This window comes from Colius striatus, chromosome 13 (genome assembly GCF_028858725.1).
Source record: "Colius striatus isolate bColStr4 chromosome 13, bColStr4.1.hap1, whole genome shotgun sequence".
Lineage (NCBI taxonomy): Eukaryota > Metazoa > Chordata > Aves > Coliiformes > Coliidae > Colius > Colius striatus.
In genome coordinates this window covers 11,172,638-11,200,366 of record NC_084771.1, presented here as the reverse complement: position 1 = coordinate 11,200,366, position 27,729 = coordinate 11,172,638, and the positions used below count along the sequence as shown (strand labels likewise).

The window sequence follows — 27,729 nt, the reverse complement described above, 5'->3', positions numbered from 1 at the left end:
CAATACCTGCATCATAAAGAGACTTCCTCTGCAGACCTGGTTACCCATGAAGAGCTCTAAGATCTGTGGGGCAGAAGCAGACTTCTGTGGCTGGGCTTGTCCTGGAAAACCTCATACCTAGCCCAAAAAAACACTCAAGTCAGGCTCACTGTTGGAATAAAACCGATGTGTTTTAGCACCATAACATTTTATTAAACTACACTATCAAAATCACATTGATGGCAGGGAGAACGTTGCTATCAGTGCATACTTTTTGTACTAAGACTGTATTCATAGCATCCAGCACTTGCTGAGGAAAAGGAAACTGAAACAGAATCCTTCATTGCCTAAGAGATGGTAGAAAACTCGTACAAAGATGTGAGCAGTGAGGGACCAGCTGAGAAAAGAACACTGCAAAGTCAGGGAGGGTATTCTGAAAAAGTTTACCTTTAACTGGTGTTTGTAAACTTCCTCAGCTGAGAGAGGAAGCTGCTGCTAAACAGCACTTGTTAAATTGCATCCCCTGTCCCTGCAAGGGCCTGGCCATGCCCCACACAAATATTGTGTACTGCTCCTCTGCTCGCCGCCGCGATGCACACGCCGGGACACAACAGCTTCAGTGTACTACAGTTATAAAAACCTGATTCAGCTTCTAGAACAAACAATAAAAAACAGCAGAAATACATTCTATACAGAAGTGAAAAAAAAAACCCCAACCAACCAAAGTGAAACTGCTGGGTTTCAGACAAAGATTAGAGTACATCAGGGTGACGTTAAAAACTCTTCTAACATCTATACAGCTATTTCTAATCTGTCCCAGGCCCTGCCAGCTGCTGGCTGGCACACACACAACAGGCACCAGCCTGCTCCAATGTGTGTCCTCTGGAGCAGGTTTTTGAGACAAGGCTTCCCAAGGGCTGCAAGTAGAGGTGGATATCAAATAAGGCTATTTCTGGTCTTCATGGGAAGACTGGTATTGCAGTAATGTTTTGAATGGTGGAAACACCAAAATATCAGTTGTCTGTTGCACCACTGAGAGGTCAGGCTCCTGGCAGAATAAGGGTGAGGACAGTTTTGTGTCCAAGAGGAGAGGAACTATATACACCAGGCTCAAGGGTGATGGGGCTGGAATTTTACTTTCAAGTAAGGTCCTTTGGCCCAGCCAGCTGGGGCTCTGCTTCACAGGGGTTTGGCAGCACGTCACAGTTTGGGTCCTCAGTAACACCCATCCTTCCAGGAATCATCCTCTGTGGCTTGAGTGGTCTGTGCTGACTGAAGAAACCTGGTTTGAGAGATCAAAAGCAAAGGTCACTCACAGCAAGAAGCAGCAAATGCCTCAGTAATGTGTTGGTGTCCACAGGAAGGTGTGGTTGGGGTTTTAGTTGACACTGGGCTCCTGCAACCTGTCTGGGCAATATAAGCCTCAGTGGGCCCCAGGGCAGAGCAGTGACTTCAGGAGCTCAGAGTCATTAAATAACTGTTACTGAGTACTTACACAGTAACATATTTATCTTGAAAAATTTGACTAGACCCATGAAAAATAATCAGAGCACTACTACAAATTGAGAGTTTAAAAATTCCCTTGGGAGTGGTGTTTTTACAGTAAGGAAATAGAGTCAATTCATTGAAGGCTACAAGGGGCATTAATCAACAAGTACTTACTGCTGCTTAGTCTGACTCAGAATGAGCTTCAAACAGCTGTAAAGAACAGCTTTTGGCAATGGTGTGGTGGATTTGCCACACACAAAAGCACCGTGGGTGCTTAGGACTGCAGGGTAAGAACAGGCCTTGCTAAAAGGGCACAAAACAGGCTGTGCATGTAGTTATGATGAAGCAGCTTGGATGCCTTTAGTCTTTAAAAAGATTGGATATGTTCTAACTAAACAGCTGTTGCTTTGGACTACCTGAAAACTTCAGATATCCACTGTCTAAATACTATATAAATACCCACCTAGAGGCCTAACTGAAGACAGTAGAAGAAAAAAACCAAACAGCAAGCTATTTTTACCAGCAGCAAAGTCACAGAGAGGTCATCTGGGGAGATTCTTATGTTAACAATAGAAAGAGGTTTAGTTCTTTTTGAAGGTTTTTTTCCCCCTTCCCAAAAGCCAGATGCATATACAAAAAAAATAAGGTGCCATAATGTTCATTTCTTACAAGACTGAGCCTGTGTCTCTTCATTTTCCTGGATAATTAGCTTTGGTTAAAAGCAAGTATGCTTGTATGAAATGGTTTGGTCACAGATCACATGGTGAAGAGCAACATCTCGCCCAGGAGCTGCAGTCCCCATCTGTCAGTTCACACAAACATTCCCAGAATTTCATTGCAGTGCTATTGAAGAGAACCACAACTCATGGCTTCTTGACTGTGGGCAAAGGACTTAACATCCATCAATCTTCTCCCAGCTGAGTTCTGCTCTATCTTTAAGGGCTCCCAAACCACAACCCTCCATCTAGTGTTACTCAGTAGCTCTGGCCCAACTCTAAGCTCACATCACACTTTAAAATCAGAGATGAAAGTGCTTCTGACCTGTGGAATAAGAGTAGACATTGAAGTCTGTGAGGCTGGAAGTGTCATGCTCACCTCTTGGATGGCGGTGTCACCTTGCTCTTGGCCACTGAGATCCCCCCAACAGAGGTACGTGCCTTCATGGGGGAATTTTTTGCCACGGTGACCATGTTACTGCTTCTGGTAGTGCAACTGCTGCTGGAAGAGCCTGTGCTAAGCGAGGGTGCCTGTGGTTTTCGCACTCCACTCACAGGACTGGTGTAACTGCAGGCCTTTACTGGCTGCCTGGGTGTTAACAGGGAGTTTGTGCATGACCCTGCTTTCATGGGCTGTCGCACCGTTAAGGGAGACTGCCCAGCACCGGAGGAATACCTGAGCTTACTGGGAGTCAGACCTGCAAATGGAAAGAAAGAATCACCCAGGTGGCAACAGTAGTTGAAGAGCACTTCAGGGTGCCTGGCCTTTGAAAGGCTTTGGTGGGTTAAAGAGCCCCAAGGCAGCGGGGGTGGGAGGGGAGGGCTGGCGCTGACCTGCTGAGCGCTGCTGCGTCCTGGGGATGCGACTGCTCGGCACCTGCAGGTCAGACTCCAGGCTCCGGCTGCTCCGCACGGACTCCAGCGCCCGGAGGCTGGTCCTGGCCAGGTTGGGCATGCTGTGCCTCAGCTCCTCTGAAATCACAGAATGCTGGGGGTGGGAAGGGCCCTGCAGAGCTCCTCCGGCCCAACCCCCTGCTAAAGCAGCTTCCCCTCAAGCAGGGGGGCACAGGAATGTGTCCAGGTGGGTTTGGAAACCTCCCAAGAAGGAGCCTCCACACCATCCCTGGGCAGCCTGGGCCAGGGCTCCCTCACCCTCACCCTTTCCTTGTGTTGAATTGGAATGTTTTGTGTTCCAGCTTATGTTCATTACCCCTAGTCCTGTCACTGGAGACAACAACAAAACGTGTCGCCCCAGATCAAGAGCAAATGTTTGCTGCTTTGGTAGCAACAGAGATGTGCAACGGTTTAGACTATCTTTTGTAATTAAAAGCAGGTAAGTGTGTAAGCGATTCTTAGCTTCCATTAAACAGCTTTTGAAATGTGTCTGTGTAAACTGAGTCGGGGAACAGCTGACAGGGAGCTCACCTTCGCTGTTGGCATACTTGAGCCGGTCCTGCATGGGACTCTGCACAGATCTCCGCGGGGGACAGATGCGGGAAGTCGATGACCTGCTGTACTCTGCACTGGAAGAAGGGGACTGACACCGGGGGGAGCTGAGGGGAGATGGGGAGTATCTGTGAGCGCTACGGTACGACAGGGAACAGTCATAGTCATCCTCATCCTCGAGGCTGTAGGTGTCGAACTCCTGGTCGCTGTAGGTGCCTCTGCGCAGAGAGTGGAGGGAGGCACTGGAGCTGCGGCGGGACACGGAGGCAGAGCTGGAGGCACAGTCCTGACGCAGGCCTGGGAACAGAGGGCAGCATGGCTCTTCCTTACCCAGTTACAACACCAATTCAGAAGCTGTGCTTTTATCAGTGATTCACTTCACCTTGGAAGGAGAGCCACTTTACTCCCAGCACTGCCCAGGGAGGTGCTGGAGTCACCATCCCTGGAGGGGTTTCAGAGACGAGTGGATGTTGCACTGAGGGAAATGGTCTAATGGGCTGGGACAAAGGCTGTACTCCATGAGCTTAAAGGTCTCTGCTAGCTGAAAACATTCTATGATAAACCTCCCTTGCTGCAACTTGAGCCCATTTCCTCTTATCATTCATTACTATGGAGCAGAGACTGATCCTCCACCTCACTGCAGCCTCCTATCAGGAAGTGTCAGAGAGTGCTGCTATCTCCCCTCCGTCTCCTCTCTTCCAGGCTCAACACCCCCATTCCCTCAGCCCCTCCCCAGCACCCGTGTGCTCCAGCCCCTTCCCCAGCTCTGGCTACACTGCAGCCCCTCAGTGTCCCTCTGGCAGTGAGGGGAGGAAGGACATGCTGTCACGTACTTTCCTCCTGCAGGCGTGCCATGACCTGGACATCCGTCATGTCCTGCAGCTTATATCCCATAGAGATGGAGTCGTCAGATGTACTCAGCTCACTGTCCACAGAGGACTGAGAGCTCAGTGCAGAATGCATGCTCAGATAACCTGCAGGAGGGAAGAGGAGGGGAAAAAGCATTCAGACACACATCCACGTGCAGAACAAGAACAGGCAGAGTATTTACTCCAGTAATAAAATCAGTGCAAGTGGATTTGAGGTGGGGTTGCTAGAAACAAGTAGTCAGAAATTACTTGAGAACACAATGCTCAGTGTTTCAACCTGCAGTTTTCAGGTGGTAGAGTGGCTGTGTGTGAGGAAAAAAATGTGGACTTCTGTTCAGAAGGTGGCAAAGAGACATTTGGTAATTTTGAGCTAAGAAACATACTTGATAAAAGCCCAACAGTGTAATTTCTGCCTGTTTTGAGAAAGGGGCAACTATTTATCTAGATATTAAGCAGCAAAGTTCTCCAAAGTGCATGTGAGGGCGCTGGTGAGCAGTCACAGGAGTAAAACTGTTTCAAATGGCTTTCACAGACCAGTACCTCAAAATCAGTCACGCAATCTGCTTATGCAAGGTATAGTCTGTCTTAGATCACCGCCACCCCCTCGTTTATGAGGTTTATCCATTGCTAGTGCTCTCATCAGAAATCAAACCCTCTCTTACAGGGAAGGACACAGCTTGTTCACATAACAGGTCATGAAAAAACCAAACAGGAAAGATCTTTCCACTAGGTAAGATTTTCAGAAGTCAAGCATTAAGGAAGAGGAACAAATACTCTTCCTTTTGAAGAATAAAAACATCATCACAATCATCATCAAGTGCAAACTTTTACCTTTTAGTACTTAAGCCAGTCAGTATTTCCCATGGCATAAAAGTGCTACTATTTGCTACTGCAATGAGGAGATGAGAACCAGCCATGTCACTTTGGGCTTACACTGGTGCTTGTCTTTCAAATGCTGGCACCCTCTAAGTGGTCCTAAACACAGGAATGTGGTACCACCACTGCCTGTGCTCTTCTCCTCAGACACTGCTCCTCCCAGCATGTGGGCTGACTTCTGCTGCAGGAAGGCTGAGCCCCTCCATCTGCAGATATAGGTAGCCATAGGGGAACCTTGTACTGTTCCCTTAATGTGAATTTTGGCTTGGAGTAATATCTTTGAGAAGCTATAATTAGTACTATATAGATTTTAATGTACCAAAACCCCAATTCAAACAGTTTGACAGCAGATCGGACAAAGCCAGCAGATATGAAAGAGTCTAAGAGCATTCCACACCACTTTCAGCTGGGGTGGGCTTAAGGAATACAAATCCTGCAAACAGAGATTCAAGAACATCAAATAAAAAGCAACAAGTAGGCTGTGGCACACCAGCTGACAGATGAAGGCTGTAAGTCAGCCTCCCAAAGCCTCTACAGGATGTCATTCAGTGTTGACTTCTACTTTCACTCCTGCAGTTTTGCCCACTGTGCTCTGAGAAGCCTCAAAAGGCAGAACCTCCTGAATAATACTAAACAATGACACTAGAAGGCAACATTTTGTCTGTTTTCCACAAAATATCTAAAAACCATTGCTGAAGTGCCCTTTTAAGCAACATTTCACTCCAGACAGGCAGGAAAAAGCAGCAGGTTCCCAATACTATTTCTTCACCCAGTTGTGAGGAGCAGTAATTGACCACAGAGAACATAAACATTTGAAATCCAGGCTGAAAACAAACATCTTAGGTGGATGTTAAACAATCTGTTTTGTACCAGTAAGCCTCAAATTCCTCATCTGAAGAGGCATAAAGATTCTCTAGTTACAAGATGCCTACACAACCCAGGGACAAGAGTGTACCTGTAGTGCAAGGGGGTGCCTGTGCATCTCTCACAAACACCCACTCTAAGTCAAGACCCTCCAGCATTAAGCCTGCACAGCTGTGTAACACAATCCCAGTCCTTTCTTCCTGGTGTCAGGAAAAGACATTGGATGCAGCTGCAATAAACCCTGTGGGTTGCAGCATAAGGAGTAAGTGTAGGCTTCCTGCTGTAACTAACACTTTCTTTAATACCAAAAGCTGTGTTTTTAGTGCAGCTGTATCTCAAATACAGCATTCTAAAAAGCCAAGTTCCCAAGTCAAGGGTGTGTGTTTGGTTGTTGCATTTCAAATAGCAGGTTTGTTTAAAAACAGGCAAGGACGAGAAGAAAAACATTCACATTCTTTCATCAGTTAAAATTGTTGTGGCTCAACACAGCAAGATGAGCTGGTTCTGGTTTTTGTAAGGGAACTCCAAAACATCCCACATCTGCATTTTGTAAAAGGCTTTGGTGGTTTTTGGTTTTTAAGGGAAGTTGCTGTTAAACACTTTGATGGCTAGGGAAGCTCTTTTTTTCTTAGAAGTAAAACTATATTTGAGTAAAAGAATCATAGAATCTCAAAGGCTGGAAGGGAGCTTGAAAGCTCATCCAGTGCAACCCCCCTGCCAGAGCAGGGCCACCTAGAGTAGGTCACACAGGAACTCGTCCAGGTGGGTTTGAATGTCTCCAGAAAAGGAGACTCCACAGCCCATCTGGGCAGCCCCTTCCAGTGCTCCCTCAGTCTTTCATCAGAAGGGAGATGCTCCACTCCAGCATCTCTGTGGCCCTGTGCTGAACTCTCTCCAGCAGCTCCCTGTCCTTGAACTGACAGGCCAAGAACTGGACACAATATTCCAGCTGCATGAGGGCAGAGGAGGAGGAGAACCTCTCCCAACCTACTGCCCACTCCCCTTCTAATACACCCCAGGATGCCATTTGCCTTCTTGGCCATGAGGCACATTGCTGGCTCATGCTCATCCTCCTGTCCACCAAGACCCCCAAGTCCCTTTCCCCTACACTCTAAGAGTTCATTCCCCAATCTGTCCTGGTACATGGGGTTCTTTTCAAGATGCAACACTGTACACCGTTCTAGAATTAGCATTTTGTTTAGTGCCCTTGACAACTTCAGGAGACGTGCAGTGTGCATGAAGAAGTCTAGAAGTTACACAAACACCTTGGTTTTACTGTTTCCATGCAAAAAAAGTGGTTGAATATCGAGTTTGCCAACCAAGCTCATAGTAAAAATCAAGACATTGATCTGGAGATTTTTCCCTGCAGAATTCAGCTCCCAAAAATAATCAGTCCTATATGCATCCTCCTGCTTGCAAAACAGAAATCAATGTTCTTGTCTATTTACAGCAGAAAGCCAGATCTTCAAATGACACCTGCAGCTGTGAAAACATCTATAGGCAACCTTTCCTTTAAGGACAAAAAAAGTTCATCTAACATGAACTCTCTGTAACAAGAAACTGTTAAACATGCTTTATGTTTTTAAACATGCAAATTAGGACATAGCAATTTCCACAAAAAAACAAACAAATCAAGGAAGACTTCTCTGATAACAAAGCTGAGAGGCAAAGCATTTGTGTTAGAAATGGAGTGAGAACCCTGTGAAGGATAAGCAAAGCTCCTGCAAGAGACCACACAGGCTCCTCAGGCAGCAGCCTGAATGCAAAGACAGGCTTGAGGCCAAGCCATTTAGGAGAAGCTTCATTATCCTACCAACAAATAGAGGCTTCTATCAAGAATCTTGTACAAGTCTTGTATAAATTGCCTCTAAGGTAGGAAATCTCACTCCAAGCACACAATTAGGTCTGATGGAAAGCTGTTGTCATTTTGTGTTTAGCTGCCCACTTGGCCAGTTTAAAAGCACAAGGCTTCCTTCTGTGACCTACAGAAATCAAGACTTTCAAAAGAGAAACTTCTCAAACTCTCAAGCCAGAAAACTGAACCCAAGTAACTTTCATGAGGTTAACACCAACACATGATAACACTACTTAAGAGGCATATTTTCTTTGCCCCAACAGCTGTTTTCTATTTTAAGTCACTTAAAATGACTACAATTTATAAATGTAGAGACAGAAAGGTTATCAAAACAAAACCATGAAGTAACTACAAGACACACAGAATGCCAAGAGGTTTTCTCCCATGTAACAGATGAAACCTGGGTCAGTAAGGGAGCAAACTACAAGGAGAAAACCCTATAGGTGGACTTGCATCTCCTGACAACTTGTTCCTTTAGTCAATTAGTAATACTCCTTGCATTTTAAACACTACAGGTTTGCAGTGCTCTACTGAGACATGCCATACCTGAGCTGCCACAGGTTAGTAGTGCTTTGTTAGTCGATTTGAGATGCCCGGGAGAGTTTAGTGCATTGCTACAGGAGCCTGGCTCTGTATTCAGGTTATGTGTGCTCGGCGATGCCAGGGGGCTGCAATACAGGTTTTTCCATCTACTGGCTAGAAGATACAAGAAAAGCCATAAAGGTTATCTCAGATTATTTTTAAAAACAAAGATTATTTTTAGAAAGATAAAGGCAACAGATCAAACACTGTAACAGTTTTTAATGGAATAGAGGTACTTCGAATACCATCCTGATGGTGTCAGTTACAAGGTGCAGGAGGCAAAGCCGCCCTGTTTCCTTGCTCACTTTCCCCTTTAACTTCTTTTGTCACTTCTAAGCAATTCCAAGAATAACTTCTGACAAACTTGGCTTTAAAGAAGCCACACCTTTCTGAAAGTTGCAGTGCTGGTCTTCAAAAATGACTGTTTTAAGAAATACCTGTCACTTCTACATCCCATCTTCACTGTAAACAACTCCAGTGAACTTTGTTTACACGTGTGTTACTAAATTATTAATGATGGGATGAAAATAGCATTAAACCACAAAAACTCTAACTTCAGATTAAAAGGAGACCCAATTAGAATGAAAAATGACCATTCTGAAATGTTTCTTCAGTGTACAGACTTGTACATGAGTTAGTGAAACGATCAAAAAGAAGCCAGGCAGCAAAACTTAGTGCATCCTTGCTTACTGAAATCAGAAATAAGAAGCTTCAGTGCTAAGGAAATGATCTCTACATATTCAAGGGGCTGCTGAATCTCCCACTGAACACTTGAGAATGAAGACTCACTATATAAACAGGTTTTTATTCATCCCCTCAAATACAGGGTCAGATTATTTTAATTAAAATAGTGTTAAGAATGCAAATAAAGCCTCATGTATTTCAGACAGAAAGCAAAGAGTTAATTGAATGAAGCTTCATTCATTTTCCTAAGCACAGATTGTTTGTAAAAGTAAGTGAAGTTTGTTCTCAGACTACATCCAGTTATCTCAAAGCAGGAATTTCAAGGCTAAACTCAAAATAAGCCTGATTACAAGTAGTGCCAGAACACCATTAGTAGGCAAACTTAGAACTCAAACCAAATCAGCAGCCTCTCAGCCTTCAAATCACTGAGGTCACATCACCCGTCCCACTGACATCAAAGTTACTGTATCCATGTAGCAGACAAAACACCAGGGAAGTCAGAACCCAGGCAGACAACTTCTGCACCACTGTGGGTATTGTATTTCCAGCAGTTGAGAACACCACTGAACTTCCAAACATACATTCTCTCAGAAGCTTCCCTTTTTCAAACACTGCTAACCACAGCTTTTGAGACGTTCAGGAGTTAAACCAGATAGATGAGGTTGCAGCATGTCCTTCCTGCAACGCTTTTCAATGAGATGTTAGAAGAAAATACTAAAACCAGTCATCTCTGCAGGGTAAATCACAGATGCCTATACAGGAAAGCTGTGTAATATGATAGCTATACAACATAGAAAAGGAGTGATTACTCACTTCAAACCCCTCAGCATCCTGGCTAATAGCAACTCAGCCCCTTTTACACATGAACCTGGATGGATTCCAGGTGATGTACTAATAGATACACAGAAATAGAATAAACTTCTCCATTTTGTAGTGACAGAATCCGTGCATCTATTCTAATGGGTCTTGCATTGGTGAAAGGCTAGGATGGGACTGATCCTTTTAAGGGCTGGAAAGAAAACACACAAACTTACAAGAGACGGGTGTTGCACTTAAGCAAATGGTTTAGTGGTTGATAGGGCTGGGACAAAGGCTGGACCTGATCTTAAAGATCTCTTTTGGCCAAAATGATTTATGAACTCCAAAATACTGGCTGTGGTGGTGGTATGTGACAACTGAACAGACTCAAGCGACACAAGCTTTGGTTTCAGGCAGGCTAAGTCAGGGACTTTCCCTTGGTGGTGAAGGGAGCCAGCTGAAAACCACCATGAAGTGCTTTTAAGGAAGAAAAGCTCGGTTTCCAAGTGACACCATTTCCTCAAGTTACAGATTTTTAATGTTTAATTATTGTAAGCTTTGAGAATCAGACAACTATTTTACCCAGGTAATTCTTACTAATATGGTAAGAATAATGACCATTAGAAGGTCTGAACAACACTAGGACTGTAAATACAGGAAAAAAGCTGCAATTATATTTTCTTATGATTCTCTACTCCCCAGAAGCAGTTTTTTCTCAGTGTATTTTTACATTAAAGATATTTAAATACAAAAAAAATAAAATCAAGAGCCTGAAAACACTCCAATATATTTATAGCTCTGAAAAAAGCAGAAGCAAAGTGGTCCATTGGACAGCTGATCTGAAATTCCTGTACTTGTGTAGTAAAAAAAACCACATGGAGGCAAAACATCACCATTCAGTTTATTTTGTCTATTGCTTGCAATCAGCAAAGTTTTCTCCAAGTTTACAGAATGCTCTCTTACCTTCAGCTGTTGAGGCATCAGCAAGGTACATCAAATCAGGGAGGTTTTTATACAGTAACACAGTCGGCTAAACAAGCACCAAGAGCACCAGGTGCTATCTCTGCAGATATCCTCCACTACAGCAACTGCAAGCTTTACACCTCCTTTGCTTTACTGTTTTTCAATAATATGAAGTAAACACGTGGAAATCAAAGGCACTTAAAGCAGCAATGCTTATCATCCACATACCTTGATCAAGTCTGTTTATGAGAGTTCTGCAGGCTGCTTCTGTCTCGGGGCTGGGATTATCCAACAGCTGCCGGCACCATTTTAAAGGAGAGTTCGTTTTCTGATCTGTGGGTCTTCTCGGGGACACATAGAGCCTGTGCAAGGATTGAGACAGTACAAAACTTCTCATTAACTCAAAACATACAGCCACAGAAGTAGTATTTACTAAACTATATCTAACAGAAAGCAATAGAAGAGTTATCAAAATTAAGTCTTTAGTCTAGATAAGAGGAGACTGCAGGGGGAGCTCATTAATATTTACAGGTATCTCAGTGGTGGGTGTCAGCAGGTTGGAGCAGCACTTTTTTCTGTTCTATCCAGTGACAGGACAAGGGGTGATGGGAAGAAGCTGGAACACAAAAAGTTCCATTTAAACATAAGGAAAAACTCTTTCCCTGTTGAGCTGAGGGAGCCTGGCCCAGGCTGCCCAGGGAGGGTGTGGAGGCTCCTGCTCTGGGGGGCTTCAAGACCCTCCTGGACATGTTCCTGTGTGACCTGATCTAGGTGGAGCTGCTTTAGCAAGGGGTTGGACTGGATGATCTCTAAAGGTCCCTTCCAACCCCTAACATTCTGTTGCAAACTATGTCTCAAACAAAATGTACTATCACAATAGTAAAATTCACTTAAAAGGCAGGAAAAGCAACAAGAATAACAGAATCTGCCCCCAATGACAATACATTTCCTGTATACAATAATACATACATTCCTTTAACAGTAGAGTTGCAGCTAAGCAACCTTAATATGCACAAGTCAATCTATTTACTGTGCTATGAATGTATTGCTGCAAAAATATCTAATACAGCATTCTGATTAAGTCAGACAAAGGATCATAAAAAGGATTCCCAGGTAAGAAAGCAAGTTCTGTGATGATGAACTTAAGGCCCTGCACCTGTGCAGTTTCTGGAACAGTCTGTGAACCTCTGAACTCAACACAAAAACAGGAGAATTCTGAAAGCAGAAACTTTTTGGGGATCTTGTTAACAAAGCCATAAGATTCCTCAAATTTCAAACTACTCAATTTGTCTACAATGCAATTTCTTACAATGAAGTGTACCAGAAGAAGAAAACTTGCAGGTCTTTGGAGTTATGTAGGTCTACAAGGGTTATCCATTCTAAAAGGGATACTGGTTAAGACAGAATTTTGGAGGATGGCTATCCAAGACCCTGACTGAGAGGTGTGCTGTCCTTTGCAGACATGCTGTTTCTAGCTGTCAGGTTCATCTTTGTCCATAGCTGCTCACACAGCCTTCAGCAAGCATGCTGCTACCTCTCAACAGCAAGAAAATTCCCACCAACAGGCTTCATGGTTCATAAGCTCCTGTCTGAGCAAAAGAGTTCTTCTATGCCCAGAATCACACAACTGCTATTTTTAACACGACCACTTTGCCCTCAAGCACCAACCTGGTACTGCTTCAGCTAGTGAACTGCTCAATGGTGACAGAGAACCCTTTTGGTTACCAGCAAATTAAGCTACAGCCACACTGGATGATTTATGCTGCTCCCAACTGCTGTCCTCACACTGATGAACACATAAATATCACACCTTCATCAGTGCAAAAGCCAGTATTTGAGCATAAAACGATCATGAAGATGGTTTTACTATTTCAAGGAATGCCTGCCTGTGCTTCAACTACCTCCTACTCTCTCTTTTAGCAATAACTTCTGACACTCCTGCAGAAAGGTACATCGAGTTTTCTGCTCCAGTTAATTCCCACAGACATAAAACACCCCTTTCCCCAACAAAACTCACAAACCATCAGATATCTGAGTAATTATCCCATTAATTTCTGAAAACATCTCATGTTTAAAAGGTACAGAAACATTCAACAGGACCCTGTTGTCAGGTGTCCTGGTCACAGGAGCAATGTTTGGCCTGGATAAAACATAGGAACAACTGGGATATTGAAAATATTGTGCTGGCATCACAATGTCTGTCAAATCTGCATCCTGTCCAGGTCAAGGTAAGTATGGAGACAATCAGTCCAAAAGCTGTACTGATGTAGAAAGCAGTCTCAAACCCCCACAGCCTGCTAATTTGGGACCATCAGATTAAGAATCTCTATGAAACAGATTGCAAAAGAGCTTTTTTTTTCCAGTGAAGCTAACTAATCCCTTCTTTGCATTTACTTTTAGCACCCACAGCACCCCACTCCAACCAGTCCCACAATGCATCAAGGCACAGGGTGAAGAGCCATCTTCATTCATTTGCTGTAAAGCTGTTACCTGCCATTTACTGTTGTTAAGAGTCTGGTTCTTGAGGGACAGGACACAGGTGGAAGGCAATCATTCTCTAGTGCCTCTTGACATGCCACTCAGGACTTGACAGATCTTAACATTCCTGCATATGGCCAGACTCATCTTTTTCAGGCAGTAGAGATTCAATCTCTTTAGTCATATCTCATACAGAAGCCTCTTCATAACAGGCTTTACACAAAAACACATGCAAATAAAACAATCCAAAAGCTTATCTGCTATTGACAAAATAAATGCTGAGAAATGTGAACACAAATGTTCCTGCACATGCAACATTCTCTTTCATGAAAGACCCCACAAGCATATCTTGCTGCATTTCTGCACGGGCAAGTGAGCACTGCAGTCACTCACAGCTAATAAAGCAGAGAAAGCAAAGTGCTCTCTCTCTGGATTTATCTTACAGTTCAGACTCAAAAAAGCAGTAATAAAAACATCAAACAAAAAAGAGGCCAATAGCCTCCTTAGGGCAGGTCACGCTGTTCTTCACCTATTTTAGGTTAAGGGAGAAAATTCTTGTCTATTGGCAAGAGATGGTCTCATCCACACTTTCACTAAACTCAATTAAGGAAGCACTGACAGGCAACTTACAAAAAAGAGGAATTCTGCTTTGATTTTACAGTGCCAAGTTTACTGTTTTTCTTTTTAAGTAGCTTTGGAGAAGAGCTCAACACACTTAGCAAGCTGACATCTCAAAATACCCTGGCACAGCTTATTCTCTGGAGCACTGCACACCATCAGCTAAGAAACTGAAAACACCAGCCCCACAAACAGAAGCAAAACTTTTTGTGGACATAATATAAAGAACAAAAAATCCATTTAAAAATATGCAGAATTTCATTTCTGGTAGGTTTTATCCTCTGCTGCTGTTTGATTTGTCAGGTTAACTGAATCTGCTAAGCATTGGAACAAGTGTAGCCAGGCATGCCATGAAGTGTGTGTACAACTGCCAGTTCAGGAGTCAGCCAAAGTCTTCTGGGTTTAACAAACACCCCATTACTGAAAAAGCTTTACCTTGCATTTTGTTCCTACAACTCAGCAGTTTGGGAGCAAAGCACGTTCTGTTTAAATAGCAAAAGGTTATGCTTTCAATGGTTTTCTTTTGTCAAATGGAACATGACAATTAAGAAGTTGCTGAGATAGTTACAAAGCCTAATTGAAAATTCAGAGAGTAAATATTTGGATATATATTCTACATTTGATGCATTGGGATTTTGCTGCATAACTTGTAACTTAAACATGAATGAGACCTTCTTCAGCTTCTGTGAGGAAATCCTTAGCTAAAGCATCTTTAGTTTCTGCTAGTTACTAGTGTATGTGTTTCACTTTCCCACCTCTCTGCTAAGAGCCAAGTAGTTTTAGTTGTGCAGCAGACACAACATGAGGTTCTTCTTCTGTTAAGAATAAACTTGTGGCATTCTTTGCACTTTATTCTGTGGTATTCCACTGTATCACTGAGCAGAGCACCTGTTAGAGGTAGCATTTTCCTTTTGGGGTTGATGTCCCAGGAAGATTTACGGGAGTTAGTCGCTGCTCTTGGTTGATTTCAAAAATACTGTTTTAAATAAAATCCCCAGGAGTCTGGAAAATATTATGACAGCTTTCTCAACTTGCACATTGCACTGAAAAAAAAACCCCATCTTCACCATTTAATAACACATCAGATCCATTGCAAGAGTGCAAGCTGGTATTGCCTGAGAATTTAAGGTACTAATCACACAGAATACTGGCACTAGTAAATCTATAGAGGAGAACTCAGGCTGCAGAAAGCTCTATAACTACTAGGTTAAATAAACTGAGTGTAAAATGAATCTCCACAGCACCCAGCACCAGTGGCTACAGTGGGACCAAAAAGGACAGATGTTACACTGATTTTCAAGCCTTTGAGTTACACACATCAGTGCAAGCAGAGAGACACCTGAGGTAGCTGAATATGTTTACAACAATCTCATTTATAAGACACATAACCATAAAGTGCTAAGGCAGCAGCTAAATTCTTCTCTAAAGAGTATATTTCAAACAGATAATGCATTGTTTTTCCTTTTCTTCCTGTATTAGACTTCAGAGAGACAATTTTCAGGTTTATTACTGTGCTTACGCCGTTCCAAATCTCAAATCTAAATGTTATTGTTGAACAGAAACACCAACACTCATAATATGGTGTTGTGGAAAGCAATACTGAAACAATCATGACCAGATCATGAAATGACAGAAACATAAAAGGAAAAAATGAGAAAAATCCTGCAGAAAACACTCCACACAAAACCATTACAGAATAACTCAAGTAGAGGGTGGAGCCTTTATTCCCAAGACACTGCAAAAGGCAGAAGTGGCCTCACTTTTCCATATCTATCTAGTGTCTAATCCCACTCAACAAAACACCAACAATCTAGTGGCCAAATCACAGAAGCTCTAAACACAGCATTAGCTGAATCTCCTGCCACAGCCCACAGTCTGTAAGATGATCAAAGGGTGCCTGGCGGGACCACGAGCCTTTCTCTAAGAAGCCAGTCACTTTAAGCCTCTGCCATCAAAAGCAATTTCATCTGGAAGGTCATGTTTTGCACAAAAGTGTCGTGTCAAGCAAGCAGGTAGATTTTTCCTTCCAGGTTACTCTGCTCCAGCACTGGCAATTACTGGCAGTGAAGGCTGCTGCTGGTAATGCCATCTCTTAGGGCTGCACAGGAGGGTTTTGAAGGAGCTCATCGACCCAGAGATTGAACACAGTGAGACAGACATCACACAGCCCATCCTAAGGGCTGACTGCAGCTAGCACCAACGGGTCACACTATTCAAACAAGCCAGACCATCAGGAAATGCTTTTGCTAAGCCTTTGGTATATAATTTAATGGAACGGAGCTAATGGATCCATTGTTAGAAATACCTCTGGAAGGTTTTCATCAGATGACCAGTCTGAGAAGTTCAGACCTTGCAAATGACCATTTCCAAGTCACACGGAGTCTTATGGGCAGGGAGAGATCACAGCAAACCACTATAAGGCCTGTGGAAATGTAGGACTTGATTACATGGAGAGCAGAAAGTTAAAGTTCTCCCCAAAATTAGAGGCACAAGATTCCACACTTTACATGGTGCTATATATAACCTGAATTTTGTGCTGAACCACCTTCTTGTTTGGTGAAACTACTACAGAAAATTTTGCCCTAGCTGCTTGTACCATCAGAGATAACAGCTATAACACCCTTCAGTACAACAAATTAAAGGCATTAAGACATTAATACAGAGGGCCACTGGACGTGGGGCTAAGGCTGAAAACATACATGCCCAAGAAACTCTTAAACAGTCATTGATTTGAGCAAGCCATGCTCCTTCCTCCAGAGACTATGCCAAGGGCACCTCATGTGCTGCACTAAACTCCTGGACTCAAGCAGGAGACGACACAATGCCCAGGCAAAGGCAGCACAACCTGCTTTCAGCTGAAAGAGACTTTTGGGAATAAAATCCATGCAAGGTGTGGATGTAACAGCAGCACAGGAATTCACCAACAAAGGCTCCTTCTCCTCCTCCCTCCACCAAAACACAAGGCAGCCTTTGGCTTAGTGCCACACATACACACATCCCCCCGTTGTGGCTAGAGAAAAGGTCTGTTACATGGATTTGCCCAATTGTTACGCTGTGTTTTGGTTGTGCTTTTTAGCCAAAGGCTTATCTAAAGCCCTGTGTCAAACTGCTCTGAGTTTCACCACTGGGATCAAGACCTTAAGCAACAGTAGTTGCAATACTGAGGAAACAAAAATATCTATCCTTCCAGCAAGGAGGAAACCTGAACTTGTTCAAACTGAGTCACGGGCAAAGTTTGGTACTCATGCCATCAAAGAAGATGAAGGCAAAAACAGTCAAAGGCAGTAAAAAGGAGAAAGCATACGGACAAAGTTTAAAGCTTTTCACTTCTGCTATTTCTTTCTCTCATCCAATGACACAGTATTAAGAACTCTTTATAGTTCAGAGGGGGTTGGAATTTTAATAATTTCATTATAATTCCAAGTCAAAACTCTCTCTCCCAAGACTTTGCAGGAAAAATAACTGACAGCTGGCAAAACACCAAACAAGCAGCACAGGAATGTGTAACAAAATGCTGAACACAAATCACCCACAGAAAACTGCAACTTAATTCTTATTTACAGGGAGTACCCAGAACTGACACACATCAAGCAAGACAAACAAGGTAATGCTACTGCAAGACAGTCATGCTTGCTCCCCTCTTTCCAGGTACTCTCTGCAAGCAGCTCAGGAGTTGACCTGCTGAAGCATACCTAAGGGAGAAAACTGGTAACCAGTAATGGGCCAAAAACACTTCAATCCAGTTAAGCCTTATGCTGAATTCAACAGCACAGAGCCAACTCTCACTTGCTTGGGTCTCAGGATATTTACAATTTTGAATAGCTATTTGAGAAAGTGACCCAAGAGAGCAAGTCAAGGGACAGACACCAGAGAAGTACAGAGTTACAGGGATGCAGTACCTCGTGTTTCACAGCAGCTCAGCCACTGCAATGCCGGTTTTGAAACCAAAACCTCAGACCACGTAAATCTTGAGGAAGCTGTGCAGAAATGATTGCAAAGGTCCATCCAAATAAATCAAAAAAGGTTCAAAACAGAGCAGAAATTGAGCCTCTCTCTGAATCTGCAGAGAACAATAACAAACCCTCTGACCTGCTCCTTTATGCTTCTGCCTGTGTCCTCCCAGAGTGAGGGGTTCTGCTGTTAGCACTTCAGCTCAAGTGGCAAAATCCCTTATGTTAGACTTAACTAGGTTTCCATCCTAAGATGACACAGTGTATAAGCACATCACCACAAGAGAAATTATCATAAAGTTTGCACTTGCTCTTAACACTGGAATGATGGGAAGATACAAGCACTAGAGCCTCTCTTTCTGAAAGCTTCCTGCTCCCCATTCCCTGTTTTACACACATTCCTACTTGAAAACAATACAAAAATGAGTTTTTGTATTCTTTAAGGTATAAAGCATCATCCTCTCTCCCAGATGACAATGAAGGAAAAGCCAGCAAACCAGAGATGAGGCTGCTAAAACATATCAATTTGGTGGTGACAGGAAAAAGGAAATCTACTGTGAACCTCCCAGAAATCCAAAGTACCAAAGTACACAGGATGTGTTCCAATATTAGGTACAGTCTTTTTCCTACTGCATAACACTAAACAAAGACTGCAACTATAACAACATAGTAAGCCCTTGTCTTTGACTAACATACTGCTTGACATGTTTACATATTACTTCCATCCAGGCAGTACAAAATTCCCCCTAATCAGCAAACCCACCTTATTAAAGTTAATCCTAAATCCATATTGGGTTTTCTGTTTGTTTTTTAAAGCAGGCCTCTCTGTCTCTACCCACCAGCCACTGTTTGCTGGTTATTGCTGAGAGAAATGCACAAATATCTGCATGGACAGCATGTCAGAGATGTGCTTATGAGGAGAATCTGGGCTATTTGGCAGTAAGCACAGCACTGCACTATTGACTGTACACACATTCACAGTTCAGGTCAAGAGCTCTAGAACAAGAACCCATTGTAAAAATAGCTTCTTGTTTTAGCAGGTCCGTCTGACAAGAGGAAGACCAACCAGACAGAAGCAATGCAAGGTGATCAAAGGTAATGCATGGTAACACAACCTGCACGAGTGCTCTGTAATAACACCTTGACTTAAGCTCCTTGGGGCACCTCTTTTTAACGTGTTAGCCTATAATAACCAAATTTGACAAGAAAACAGAGCAACCAAAAACATGAAGATCCTGCAAGGTCTAGTGAGAAAGGTACCTGGTGTTGCAGAGCCCCGGCCCAGGCTGCCCAGGGAGGGTGTGGAGGCTCCTGCTCTGAAGGTCTTCAAGACCCACCTGGACACATTCCTGTGTGACATGATGTAGGTGGAGCTGCTTTAGCAGGGGGGTTGGACTGGATGATCTCTAAAGGTCCCTTCTAACCCCTACCATTCTGTGACTCTATGATTCTAAGAAGAACCTTATTAGCCACCAGCTCAAGGAGAGGTTACTAAACTGAGCCTGGGGGTGCAGCACCTCTCTGGATTGCACTGCGCAGCATTCACTGCCTGTGTCAACCTCAGACTCACTGTGGTTTCTTTACCAAGTCAATATATATTGAAGAAACTCTTATGTCACAGGCTATATAAATATGAGTATAGAACTAGCTGTTTTCATTAACATGGAAATAATGAAGCCTGTCTTCCCAGTTCAACTTGTTCAATACATTCCTTGGGGTTTTTTTTAAAGAAACCTGCTCAAAATGCTGTTCAAGTATGCTAAAGGGTTTCAGGGATCAAGCTAGAAATAGCACTTGTGTTTTACAAGAAAGCTTGCAAACTAAAAACCATGTTTTTAATATAACCTTGCATTTAGACTTGAGCTGACATCATTCCATTATTGAACACCACTCCATTAACATAAAAAAGTTCACCGTCACTTCTAATGGCTGATGAAGTTTTTTGGAGTTTAGGATTTGTTTTGTATTTGGCAACCACTCTGCAATGGTGCCTCTGCTGCCAGATTAACCTCTAGCTACATGATTTCCAAACACAATTTGTAGATCCCTGATGTTTTCCCACAAAATTTTAAAAATAAGAACAGGTAAAATTTCAAGCCATGGCTATGGCACAAGCTGGAATCAGCCTCCAACTTTAATTTCTCTTGCCTTTCCAAAGTCAGTTAATTACAAAACAAGCTCTAAATGAGGTTGCTGGTGAAGAGTCCTGCAAAGTAAGGTCAGCTCCAGATTTCATCACTGAGCTGTTTCAGTTCGTGTCTAGACAAAAGAAATGGGTTAAATGCAAAGAAACACTAGTCAGGAGGTAGAAATGATTTGTCGTCTTAGATAGTAGTGAAAGCTACAAATTCCAGATGGTCTCAGTTTGTGTTCTACAAAATTCTTATTGAAATACAGCACCTGACAGTTATGTACAAAGTTTAAAAACTCCATTATTAATTCATCTGTGTGTAGTATACATAAATAAACTAACAGGGAAAGGAAGGTTTCTGTGCTTGCTACAGCGGCATCAGGAAGAAAGGGGAAAGAGAAGCCTTAAACTGATTTAAATCAAAATAATAATGCTCTGGCATGATGGTCTTAAAAATAAGAACAGTTAATAACAAGAACTGCATTTTTGTTGCTAAAAATCAAAGCACTCCATACAAATCACTTTATACCCTTAAAAACTATTGCACACCTAAACACAGCAGCTCCCAACGGCAGCAGCATAAGTTCCACAGATGACTAAACTTTTGAACTACATACCAGCTGTCATCTTCATCATTGCAATTTTCAAGTTCTAACACTTTCACTTCATCCAGATCTGTGTTACTTGGAAGACTTTCTACATCTCCACATTTCCCACCGGGATTTTGTTCATTGATTGTAACTGAGGAACCAATAGGTGCGATGACCACATTTCCCGTGAGCTCTGTGCCATTCCTTGGACCCAGGTGTGAAGAACATCTAATGTTATCAGCAGTCTTCATTTCCACCTCATGCATGCTGGAAGACAATTCCTCAGTGGCACTGTTACAAGTGGATTGCATTTGGGCATCTCTGTCTTTATTTAAGCAGTTGTTCTCTCCTTCCTCTTTTCTTATTTTGCTGAATTGGTTGTGCAGATCTGCCATGATTTGCAATTCTTGCTTCTCAGTTATCACATTGATGCTGTTATTAATTTCCATCCCATTTAGAGCAGAGTCATGGTTACCCATCCCAGTGAGGAGCTCACTCTGCATGTTTGTCCCAAGCATGCTCCTGCTGCTCTTTGTTCGCGGGTGCTGACTCTCTATCTCCAGCCTTCTCACCAGCTCCTGCAGCTTTCGCACCTCCTCCAGCTCTGGGGCACCCTCCTCAGATGCCAGCGCCGTGTCAGGGCCCATGGCGGAGTTCTCTGTGGAGTCTCGCCCTAAATCAGGCTCCAGGGCACGATCCTGCTGTATGACTGGAGCATTTCCAGGTACTACCATCATCCAAAGCGTGCAGTTTCACTGCAAGACATGGAAAAGGTGTAAATGCTCCACAAGGATGCACAGCATTTTAAACAAACTGGAAAGAAACACTACAAATTCTGACTTTTGTAAGCACAAGTTAATTATATTGGGGTATGAGGTGACTGAATTGAATACAAATCTATTGAAGAAGTGAAATCAGTGCAAAACATTTCAACAAGCATAAATTGCTCATTTTAAACAGCTAGGATGTGCAACTGTTATGCTAGAAATTAAGACTGTGTGAGAGGAAGCTGATTTAATCATGCACAATAGTTTAGTTTCCATCTGTTTACAAACAGAGCACATGAGAAAAGCTCTGATTGAGCAAAGCCAGGAAACATAATTAGCAAGGTGCTGACGTCAGGCAATGACAGCATTAAGAAAATGGTAAAAACATCCTTTGTTCCATACCAGGTTTATCCTGGAAAAGCAGAATGAACTTGAAAACAGTTCTGTATCAACTTATACCAAAAACTAACAACAAAGACTAACGTCAGGGACTGCTGTTACCAGCACAACTTATGTCTTCACTGGCATATTTTCCTGTTAGAACTGAAAAGGAAGGTAAGTTCTCTGATGCAAATACAGCAAAATAAACAGGATTAAAAAATAGGTATCACAGCCTAGGTTACATATTCCAGCAAGATTCATAAAATGAAGCCATCTCTCTGCTTCTCCCGCTACTCATCCTGGGGTTGTGTGGGCCAAAAGCCAGGCTGTTCTCAGTGATGTCCAGTGATAGAACAAGGGGCAACAGGTATAAGGTGGAACATAAGAGGTCCCAAAGAAATACAAGGACAAATTTCTTCCCTGTTGAGGTGAGGGAGCACTGGAAGGGGCTGCCCAGATGGGCTGTGGAGTCTCCTTCTCTGGAGACATTCAAATCCACCTGGATGAGTTCCTGTGTGACCTACTCTAGGTGGTCCTGTTCTGGCAGGGACGGGTTGGACTGGATGAGCTTTTGAGGCCCCTTTGAACCCTTACGAGTCTGTGATTGGGTCTCGCAGACAGCTGAAAACTGCACAGGTGTTCAGCCTCCCCAAGAGCCATAAAATACTATTGCTGCATTTAGGGCTCAATGCTACAGCCCCTAGAGAACAATCAGCAAACACGGGTTCTCCCCTGCACCAGCTGTTTACACTAATTCTCAGTTTCAACCTGTGTGTTCATTTCTGAATTGACTCCTCACTGAAAAGCCCCTCACGTGAGATTCATGTTCCACACAGCCAGTAAAATGGATTCACCTAAAAGAATTAGAAATCTCTTCTGTTTTGCAGAATGAGGGCAAATGGACTGACAGGTAGAAGAGGGAGTTTGATGATGTGGCAAGCCAAAGTTTAAAAGATGTGATGCAGGCACTACAATCGCATTTGAACCCTGGTTTTTTAGTGGCTGTAGATCTTTGTCCCCCTGCCCTTTGCTAGCTGATTTTTCTTTTGGTTTTAAGGCCAGCAGATAGAGGAAACCATAAAAATAAGTGTCACACAAAGCAGGCACGGTTAAAAAGACAGCTCCCATACAAACCTTAGGATCTCCCTGTTACTTGTAACACCAGTAGCTGAATAAGTTTCCTAAAAAATACATGCAAAATGAACATTTTAGGCTTGTCTGGATGAAATAATGATCAGAAACAGCCCTTACAAAGAGTTGTAAGTGAACAGAGCTCACTGCAGCACACATCAAACACAGCTTTCAAAATCCTGCCTGTAAGAAGCATGGTTGAAGTCGTTTTGACTCGGGGAAATGAAATGCAATTTGTAGTTAGCAAGCGATCCGATTCCTACTCGTATGATCACTTTGAGAACCTCCTTGTGTGCAGCCTCACTCCCACAAACCCATCCCATCCCTCCACAAGTAACGGAACTGGGATGATTTCTGGAGAGAAGTCAAAGCTTTGCTCAGTAACTCGCTGAGGATGCACCAGGGGGGAGTTCAAGAGTTCCACTGTCGAAGCAAAACACAACAAGCCAAGGAGGGGGTAGGAAAGATACGAGATCTACCGTTTGAAACATCGGTTCCTCTCCACGGCTGACGAGCCGCAAACGCCACATTTTTGTTTGCAGGGGGAGTATAAACAGCTTAAACCCGTTTGGCCTTTTCCCGCTACCAGTAAAACCTAAAAGCCACTCAAATAAAGCAGCAAGGACACAGGAGGAAAACAATATAAATGTGCAAAACTTCATTTCGATGGGCTGAGGCGAAAAACGAAACATTTAAAAAAAGAAAGCACGAAGGCAGCCACCTTTGAAGCCACCGCTGTGCCGGAGACAATCATTGGGACTTTTTCAAAAAGACATCCGGGTTCCTGAGGGCAGGTTAACGGGCTCTTCCCAGCACCGCGGGCGAGGGGCAGCCCGGAGGGCGAACCGCCGCCTCCCGTGTGGCCCCGGGGGCTTCCCCGGCCCTTCCACCGGCCGCGGGCCCCGCGCCGGCCCCGGCTCCGCTGCGGGGAGGCGGCTCCGCGCCCCGAGCAGCCGGCGGCCGAGCGGGAGCCCCGCAGCGTGGACAGCTCCCGGGGCGCGGGCACGGACGGCGCCGGCCGCGCTGAAGGAGGAACCGGGGGAAGGAGGCGGATGAGGAGGGCGGGGAGAGGGTCGCAACCGGCACCGGGTGCTCTGAGGAGACCGGAGCCGCCGGGAAGAGGCTGCGGCCCGCGTGGGACCCCCGCGGGGGGAGAAGGGTGAGGGTGTGCTGCGTGACGGGCCTGCGAGGGGAAGGTGGGGGCCGCCTGAGGCCGTAAGGGGAGTCGGGCGCGACCCTCCCGTGGCGCTGCGGGGGGCTCGGGCGCGGCCAGCCCACACCGAGCGGAACGGAACAGAGCCAAGGGCTCCCTGGAGCCCTCCCTTCCCCTCACACGGTACCTGCCGCGGCCGCCGATCGATGGATGGACGGATGAATGGAGGCCGGGCGCCCGCCCCGGCGCCGCCGCCGCCGCCTTTCTCCAGCGCTGGCCGCAGCCGCCCCGCTCAGCCCAAGGCGGGAGGGAGTCGCCGCCGCGCGCGCAGTCGGGCCCCGCCCCCCCTTCCCGCCCTCACAACGCCGCCTCGCGCGCGCGCCCCCGCCGACGGGAGCGGGCGGCCCGTGCGCGTGCGCGGCGGCCGTCACCGGGCGCAGACGGGGTTTGAGCCCCCCTTCCCCGGCCTCCCCCTGACCTGCTGCCCCGGGCTGAGGGGCTGCGGCCTTTCGCTGGCGCTTACTAAGGCGTTGCTCCGTGGGGAAGAGCCCTGGCTGCGGGGAGCCGGGGGGGAAATGGGGTGTGTGCGCACACGGCGCGGGAGAGTCAGCAAAATCAGGGTTGGGCGGGATCTCCTGGAGCGGCGGTGGGTGTATGTCTCGTCAGGACACAGAGTAAGCTGGCCACTGTAAATACACCACTAGGCAAGTGCGTATAGATTCTGCTTATAGCAGAATCTGGCTTCCCACGTGAGTTGGCCTGGACACCACGTCTAGCGCTGACGCTCATGGAAGTCGCTGAGGGAAGGTTTAGTCTGTGTTAAGCCCATGGCTCTGGAGCTTCAGCACCGGGCTGGGCTCACCTCCAGCCCTGCTCACTCACTGCCAGGGTGTCTTGGAGCCTTCAAGTACATTGATATGATTTCACATGAAATAACAGGGTGGAGGTTTGGCCCCACAAGCAGCAGGATGGATCTTTAGTGAAGTAAGATGTCTTTTGTCTCTGTGGGAAATACGTGACCTCATCCTTCACCCAGGAGAAACCTGATGGCCCTTTCTCTACAAACACATGGAAATACCAGGAAACAAGGAGGCTGACCTGGTTTTCTCCAGCCTTTTTAGAGCAACCAGACTTAATGGTGTGGAGAATATCAGGCTGTGTATTTGCAGAGACAGTTTGCTGAACCTCCTCCTATGAGAATACCCTTGTGTAGGGGTAGCCTTTCTCTCTCATTGCCACATCTTCCCCTCGGGGACTTCACTGATGGGTTCTGACCATAAGACGCCAAAAAGCAAACAAGGAAACAGGCCCTCAAGCTCAGAGGGCACACAGAGGAGCAAGGTATTCAGTGAGGAAGCTGTACGTGAGCTTGGGAGTGTTTATTAGAGCTGTACACTGAGGTGAAACAAAGCTACAGGGACATGCAGTGCGGAGCAGGCGGTGCAAAACATGCTATGGCCAAATCCAGCTCTTGTAAGGCCATGTACCTGCCAGGGACTCTGGAACCAGGTCATCTTCTCAAAGTGCTTCTGTAGCTACAGGCCCTCCTGTTCCAGTGTTTTAAACAAACTCCCTTCAGCTGAGGCAGAATGAGATGTGTAACAGCTGCTGTACCAGTCATTCCCTACCACTGGTCCCAGTATCAATCAGGAACTGCTGGCCCTGGTTTTCTGACTAGTTTGAGGAGATGAGATGCTTTGTGACCTTCTTCTGTTCAGAAAGGAACATTGTGGTAACTTAGAAATGAAGGCATCCAAATTCAGTTGTCCTTTTTAGCAGATCCCACCTTCAGGACTCCAGGTTGTCAGGGGGTGGTTGGTGCCTGGTTGTACCACTCACACTCAAAGTGAGTGGCAGCCACAGCATAGGGGCTGTGCCTGAAGCCTGCCAGAGCAGAGCTGTCTTTGTGTTCAACTGCAGCTCCCCTCATGGAGCTGTTTCTGAGGTCATGCCCAGAGTTTGGTTAATAGCTGGTACAGCAGCCTAAAAAAAGCTAAAGTAACACTTGTGCTGCAAAACACTAACCCACTAAGCTTCTGCACATGCCTGCCAGCTTCCATCACTAAGCACACAGGGTCATCTAACCACAGTCTGTGTTACAGCTTTGGCCATGTGAGAGCCACCACTGAACCCCTTTAGAAGGTGCTTTGCCCCATTTCTGATGCTTTCCAAGGGGATACAGCCACTCCTGCACCACACACGGAGCTGCACTTCGAAGGCACGAGGCTGACTTTCAGGTTTTGGTATTCAGCTTTCTCTGCATCTGAATTAAAGGGCTAAAATGCTGTGATTCTGACTCTTGGGAAGTATAGCATCTGCTAGGAGTGCAGCTTTGTGAGTGAGCATTTGTGATGTCAGTGACGTACAGCATCACAGCAGAGGTGGGGGACATTTGGGTGTCAGGCATGGAGACGCCTCTCCTGTGGCACAGTTTGTATGGCCAAGTTTGTTCTATGCCATCAGAGGCCAAGTAGAACTACCAGGTGAAAGAGAGTGTTATCTCCCCAAGCAGAGAGCAGACACAAGTGCTCTTGCTGCAGCAACTCACCAGGGAGTAGGCAGGAAAGGGAAATTAAAGCTGACACACGATTAGAGTAAAGTGAGTCTGCAAGTGCCTCCTGAAAGCCCATGGAAAGCAAATGGAAATCAGGCAGGAGCTATTTCTAGGCAGAATTTGAGGGTGAGAAAAGCAGAAATAGGCTTTTTTTTTTTGCAAAGAATTAATTTCCAACCCTCCCTAAGAACCTAAATTTAGTGTTTAACACTTGTGTGTGCTTGCTGTGTGCCAGCTCGAACACACCGGGCTGCAGCCTGGCTGCAGGGAAGAAAGGGAAAGAAAAACACAGCAGAAAAGGTTTCTTGCAATGAGCTAAGATACACTTAAGGAGCTCTGCCTGATTTCCAACTCAGGGAGCACTCTGGAATCTTAATGAAGTTAAAGACAGGTGGAAGGGCTCAGCACCTTTGGAAAATCAGCCCACTTATCTTTGTAGATGATGCTGCCTTATCTCGTTACCATTGGCACTTGTCTCCTGTGCAGCTGACAGCATAAACTAGCTAAACTCATTCATTGTGATGAGGCAGTAAGAGAGAAAATAACTTGAGGAAAGAGGGGGAGCAGGAATTCTGCTATCTTAGCCAGTCAGGAATTGCTGGATATATTCTGGTACATGCTGCTGAGGACTTTCCACTGGCTGCCTTCTCCAGCTTTGCAAAACCCTGCAAGCAGATGAAGAGAAGGTGAATGTGGGAGCTGGGTACCACACAAACGCTACAGAGGTCAGTAGAGCAGACAAACAGGCAGGGATGGGATGAAAAGGGTGGCCAGTCACATGGCATTACAAGGCAAAGCAAGCCCCCCAGTGGGCAGTGAGGCAGGTGCCCCTTTCCCTCCCTCTCTCCACCCCAAG

At 45.0% G+C, this 27,729-nt stretch overlaps 2 protein-coding genes across 10 annotated transcripts in view; both read right to left on the bottom strand.

Annotated features, from left to right (window-relative positions):
* Positions 1 to 202: 202 nt before the first annotated feature.
* On the bottom strand, positions 203 to 24,609 carry LOC104551467 (SLAIN motif-containing protein-like). 3 transcript variants are annotated; one of them, XM_062006653.1, is made up of 10 exons: positions 24,507 to 24,609; positions 20,915 to 21,642; positions 11,349 to 11,482; positions 8,640 to 8,789; positions 4,463 to 4,603; positions 3,609 to 3,926; positions 3,018 to 3,155; positions 2,860 to 2,881; positions 2,563 to 2,772; positions 203 to 1,261 (listed from the first exon to the last, which is right to left on the bottom strand). In XM_062006653.1, exons 2-10 carry the CDS (start codon positions 21,622 to 21,624, stop codon positions 1,195 to 1,197), a joined length of 1,890 nt encoding a protein of 629 aa, XP_061862637.1. In that variant the 5' UTR covers positions 21,625 to 21,642; positions 24,507 to 24,609; the 3' UTR covers positions 203 to 1,194. The 3 variants fall into 3 exon arrangements, with proteins under 3 accessions (XP_061862637.1, XP_061862636.1, XP_061862638.1); XM_062006652.1 differs by having other exon boundaries at positions 2,563 to 2,881; XM_062006654.1 differs by lacking the exon at positions 8,640 to 8,789 and having other exon boundaries at positions 2,563 to 2,881.
* A 1,074-nt stretch (positions 24,610 to 25,683) lies between these two features.
* The window catches only part of ZNF185 (zinc finger protein 185 with LIM domain), a 44,359-nt gene continuing 42,313 nt past the window's right edge, over positions 25,684 to 27,729 (bottom strand). For all 7 annotated transcript variants that reach the window (XM_062006585.1, XM_062006592.1, XM_062006589.1 and 4 more), the window contains one exon: positions 25,684 to 27,538. The gene's annotated coding sequence lies outside the window, so the exon portion shown is untranslated. The remainder of the gene's footprint in view (positions 27,539 to 27,729) is intronic.